This window comes from Puntigrus tetrazona, unplaced genomic scaffold, assembly GCF_018831695.1.
Source record: "Puntigrus tetrazona isolate hp1 unplaced genomic scaffold, ASM1883169v1 S000000173, whole genome shotgun sequence".
In the NCBI taxonomy this organism is placed as follows: Eukaryota; Metazoa; Chordata; class Actinopteri; order Cypriniformes; family Cyprinidae; genus Puntigrus; species Puntigrus tetrazona.
Genome location: NW_025047844.1, coordinates 661,000 through 666,359, shown reverse-complemented (window position 1 = coordinate 666,359; position 5,360 = coordinate 661,000). Strand labels below are relative to the sequence as shown.

The following is a 5,360-nucleotide window of genomic DNA, read 5'->3' as shown; positions in this document are numbered from 1 at the left end:
ATTTACACTACCTGACACAGCTGTATTTAAAATTTAACAGGAAGTTAGGTTCTGGGCGTCCGGTCAGAGGAGAACTGGCCCCAACTGAGTCTGGTTTCTCCCAAGGTTTTTTTTTCTCCATTCTGTATGGATGGGGTTTTGGTTCCTCTGTCTTCTTTGTTGGGGACACTTAACTTCTAGAGATTATCGTTGAATTGATTCCAGAGACCGTCTCTGCATTTAATAAGAAATTGTTCACTCTCTTCATTATACATCCCTGTCAGTGTATTCTTCTACTTTATACTGTTCAGTGCTTTGATGCAACCTGTGTTGTTAAAAGCACTATATAAATAATTATTGATTGATCGATCAATTGATTGAATATTTAAACAATCCAGTATCCAGTATTTTTTCAATTGTATTTTCTATTTATTTAATTTTTTCCCTTCTCAATCCTATAAACACGTGCAGACTCCAGTCCAGTAGGTGGCGGTAATGCACTACAAGTTACCATCCCAAGTTACAAGTTCTCTCTTTCTCTCTCTCTCCCTCTCTCTCTCTCTCTCTCTCTCTCTCTTTGTCTCTCTCAAAACGAAAGAGAAAGTAAATTGCTTGCATGACTGTTTTGGAAACTAGAATGCTTGTCCCGAGGACGAGATAAAACATTATGTGTTGGATTTTTGGCAGCCTTTTCTTAGCACTTTTATGCTTAGGTATTTCTAAATGCGACTTTAGATTCCCCTGCTGATTTTTCCACGTTCAGCTCCGTGTTTCATGTACAATTAATAGAGGGTTTATCCTTGTTTGTTTCGAACAGGTGTAAACGGCTCTCAGTCTCTTTATGATCTACAGTGGCTTCCCTGTACATTTATGGATGAGGACGTTCGCAAAAATGAAGAAGGCCATATAGAAACCGAGTATATCACCAGACGAGCTGTGCTTCAGTTTGGAAACGTCGGTGACGAGCCTCTCCACCCTACCTCCGTCACCTTCCTCGTCGCAGGTCGACTTACTGATCACCTAGAATAATAACGATTCTTTGCCACTGTGTGTTCATTTTGTCGTATGCTATAATGCAGCCTCTAAAGTGGACATGAGGCGCTATTTGAAGGGAAGTGAGGATGAACTGCAATGTGAGATCCGTAGATACAGCGCTGGAAGGATCGTAACCCGTTGGCCGCAGGATCACGACGTCTGGTTCACGGCTACACTGCATTCAGATGGCTTGTTTGCAATCACCACCTTCCTCAAACACACGACTACAGCGACGGCTGAAGGACAGGTGGACTTCCTGCAATGGATAACCATCCATGATGGAGATTTCCTGACCACTTCAGGTAACGGTCGAGCTGGGTGGCTTCTAGGAGGCAGGAGAGGTGGTGGCTCCTTTAAGACGAGTGCAAACATAAAAGCCAACATTCAGGGAGATATTCCTGGACGATGGTGTCATATTCAAACCTGAAATGACGTGAGACGTGTTATTATCTGACTGGTGGTCTGATAAAATACAGCGTTAAACGTCTATGTCATTGGTTAATGTGTTCTAATAGATATTTTGAAATAAATGCGAACTCGCTTCAAAAGAACTGACTTGATAGAAATATGCTTCACTTGAAGGACTTTCCAAGGTTTTTTTTTTCTCCATTCTGTATGGATGGGGTTTTGGTTCCTCTGGCTTGCTTGGTTGGGGATACTTAACTTCTAGTGACTTAACGTCAAATTTATTACAGAGACCGTCTTTACATTTAATAACAAATTGGTCACTCTCGTCATTATACATCCCTGTCATTGTATTCTTCTACTTTATACTGTACAGTGCTTTGATGCAACCTGTGTTGTTAAAAGCGCTATATAAATAAAAATGATTGATTGATTGATTGATTGATTGATTGATTGAAGAAATGGTTAATAATCAATAAACGCCAATTATTGTGAAAATGCTAAACAGAACGGGTTGTTATATTCTTGATAGTAGGAGTTATGTTTACTGAATTTGAAAAACGCTGTCAAATAACTATCTTTTAGTTGTTATGTTGGAATGGAGACACAATCGAGGAGAACTTTAAAAATGTGTTTTATTATTAGGGAATAAATGTAAAATAGGCATTTAATGAGGACTTGAAGAGAAGCTTAATGGGAAATGCAATTTGTTGTAATAAGCGAACATTAATTACATTGATAATGTAAAAATCGAATGCAATGTGTTATAATTGTTCTTGTTTTCCCATAACTTTTTTTTGGCATTGGTATAAGCTCAAATACAACTCCCCATGTGCTCCTGGTTTTCTTTCACTTAAGTCACCTGTGTTTCTGCAATTATTCTCGTTAGTTCCTTGCTACTTAAGCCCGGCGTGTTAAACGTCTTTCAGAACGCAATTTATGGCAAAATGTTGAAAGCAACCCTTTAGCTCGATGATAAACATGTCGTTTTAATGAACAGAACGCGAGATAAAAGCAGTGTAAAATGTGCGGTTTCCTACCGTGTTTTCCAGCGGCCATGTTTCTTCTGACTCGCACGCCGTCCGTGGAGGTGGGATTCTTGAAGGAGCCGACCCTGCACTGTCAGTATGGAGTGGATCACGATCTTCCTCGCGTGACGGTGGTCTGGAAGAAACACGGGGAGCGCGGCGAACTCTTCAGCTACTCCAGCCGCTCGGGGAAGAGCGAAGGCTCCGGAGTGTCCGTCAGGGCCATCGCTGCTGGAAACGTCTCCGTTAAACTTCCACCCACCAATAAACACAGCGAGGGCACGTATGTCTGCTCTGTGACGGTTCCTCCTCTCAACGGCAGCCACGCTATTCCACTCACGCTAAGAGGTGAGATGGCTATATAAGAAGCACCATGCCGATATTACGGCCTTTGCCTCATTGATAGCCAAAAGACGTTTACTGTTACACTGGAAATCCTCATGCCTCCATCCCAACCTCTCTTGGTTGAAAGATTTGATGTCAATCAAATACTCAATTGTCAATTCATTCTATAAAATGTGGAATCCTCTGCTATCTTTTGTTGAGACCATACCTGCATTATAGATGTGTATGTATACATATAATTCAGTAATAAAAAAATAAAATACAATAAACAGGATTGGTGAGATGGCAGCTTTTGTGTCGCTCTTTCTAATAACACGAAGGGTGAACGTTGGCTTTCTTTTTTCTCTTTCAAACTCCACAGAAGAACCCAGCGTGTCTGTGAACGTGGGCTCCAGCTTGTCCGCGGTGGCCGGTGAGCGGCGGAAGCTGATATGTTACGCGGAGAGGTATTATCCGCTGGACGCAAACATCGAGTGGTACCGGGAAGCTCCCGGAGGCGGGCCTTCACTCCTGACCGATGTTACGATGTTCAGTCATCAACGTCATAAAGACGGCACATACTCGCACTCGGCCTTCTTCTATCTGAAGCCCAGCGTGAAGGACTCTGGAGATACGTACACCTGCAGAGTGTCCCATAAGTCCTTGCTCGCTCCCATTGAAAAGAGCGTGTCCCTCACAGTTACAGGTGAATCAGACGCAAGCATAGAATATCAGTGAAATTAACCAGGCATTATGTGGCCTGATGACCATCGATATACTCTCTTGTTGATCACAGATCCTGGCTCTTCCTGGTGGAGTATCAAATCGGTTGTAGTCATAACTGCCATGCTATTCATTTTTTGTTATGCCTTTCCTCGGTTTCTTAAAGGTAAGACTTTTGTTGTTTAAAAACCACTTTGAACTTCATTTGAAATGTTATTGTTTGTTTGTTTGGGGCTTTTTACATCCTGAACGCACTAGCCATCACATATTCCTGTTTGATCGATATGATCACATTAACATGTCGTATACAATTCTGGTTTTTCACATAGATGCATTGCAAACAAAAAAAAAAAAAAACATTTGGAAATAATTTGAGACATGTTTATGCACATTGTAGAATAGCATAACACCTTAAACTACGTAAAAAAAATGAAAATGAAAATACTTTTAGGCAAAATAAAGAAATGTGTATATATATATATATATATATATATATATATTATTTTTTTTTACATTTACTATAATAAATATATACGTAAATTTTAATATTTAAATAGATTTTTAAACATCTTTATGTATTTTAATTGAATGAATATATTTTATTATTTTATTAGTTATTTCATATTAAGAGTTTTGTTGTTTTTAATTATTTATTTATTTCCTCATTTTATTTACTTTTTTTTAAGTACAATGTTCAAACTTTTTCCTCTTTTTTTGTCTTAGAGGAAAACAAAGTAATAGACACATTTTTATAGTAATATCTCATAATCCTAATAAGACTTATTTGTCATTAGCAGACTGTAATAGTGTGGCTGATGAATAAAGAATTACGGTGGTCTTTTAAAGTTTAAATGTTATCTTGAATGAAAATATTTTTTTCACCTTTTCCTTATTATATTTCTCTGTGCAAGTCTCATGTTCTTAATATTTTTACTTTTTTAGAAAGAAAAGCAGCAAAAATGGTAAGAACGACCAGTTACAATTACATTTCTACTAAAGAAATAGTTTGTACAGATTTACCATTTATGTGATTTATGCTGTTTATGTTTGTGCATGTGTGTGTGTGTGTGTGTGTGTGTCCGTCTGTACCTTATATTACAACACGGCCTGTCTTTGTGTGTTTTTTCTCTCTTCATCTCTACAGTTTCTCCTGCTGCTCCGTTCGTCGAGGTCCAGCACTTTCCGTGAGAAGATGTGGAGTGTGTAGTGAAGGTTTACTAAAGCCGATAAAGCCACTTGATTGTGTTGAAAATATATTTATTTCATGAGAAGTACACTGAAAATACACCGACAACCCTCATTTCCATATTGTAAATACTCTTTTTCACACTTGGAGGCGATTTTAATGCTGTATATAAGATTTAAGATTTTAATGCTGTATATAAGAATTTAACGCATTGATGTGAAATCACAAATCTTCACAGTATCACAGATTTGAGATGTTTTTTAGCAAGCACAAGCCGAGTATTTCAGACGTATAGTGTGAGCACATAAATCGTGAGCATTGGCTTTACGTCACTTTCTTTACAGTTACTGACAGCGCAATAAAGAAATATTCTTTTTCTCTTACTGTCGTATCTCCTCTCCTGTCAGTAACCAACTACATACACATGCAGTTCAAAGTTTAATAACAGGTCTCATATTTGTGTGATTAAAAAATAAGCAATAATAATTTAGCTTCACTTTAGTTTCCGTACTTCCGTGTGTTCTTTCTGTGATTATCCATGAATTATTCTCTTCCAGTGTCACTGTGTTTAAATGATAAAGGGAGAGTTGTTAATCATTCACTGATATTAATCTATCTCCTTGTTCTTTTATATCTCTGGCTGTAATATGAGTGTACTGTGTTTTTCCTGAAATGGATCT

At 38.2% G+C, this 5,360-nt stretch overlaps 1 protein-coding gene across 1 annotated transcript; it reads left to right on the top strand.

The window, feature by feature from the left end:
* Positions 1-558: 558 nt before the first annotated feature.
* On the top strand, positions 559-5,063 carry LOC122333022 (tapasin-related protein-like). Its single transcript, XM_043230517.1, has 8 exons — positions 559-692; positions 797-982; positions 1,059-1,316; positions 2,472-2,795; positions 3,154-3,477; positions 3,568-3,660; positions 4,437-4,456; positions 4,639-5,063. Exons 1-8 carry the CDS (start codon positions 647-649, stop codon positions 4,699-4,701), a joined length of 1,314 nt encoding a protein of 437 aa, XP_043086452.1. The 5' UTR covers positions 559-646; the 3' UTR covers positions 4,702-5,063.
* Positions 5,064-5,360: the final 297 nt, after the last annotated feature.

Coding starts and splice junctions, on each gene's coding strand:
- LOC122333022 (XM_043230517.1), top strand. CDS start 647: ATGTGTTGGATTTTTGGCAGCCTTTTCTTAGCACTTTTATGCTTAG. Junction 2,796..3,153: donor TATTCCACTCACGCTAAGAG/GTGAGATGGCTA, acceptor CAAACTCCACAG/AAGAACCCAGCGTGTCTGTG. Junction 3,478..3,567: donor CGTGTCCCTCACAGTTACAG/GTGAATCAGACG, acceptor TGTTGATCACAG/ATCCTGGCTCTTCCTGGTGG.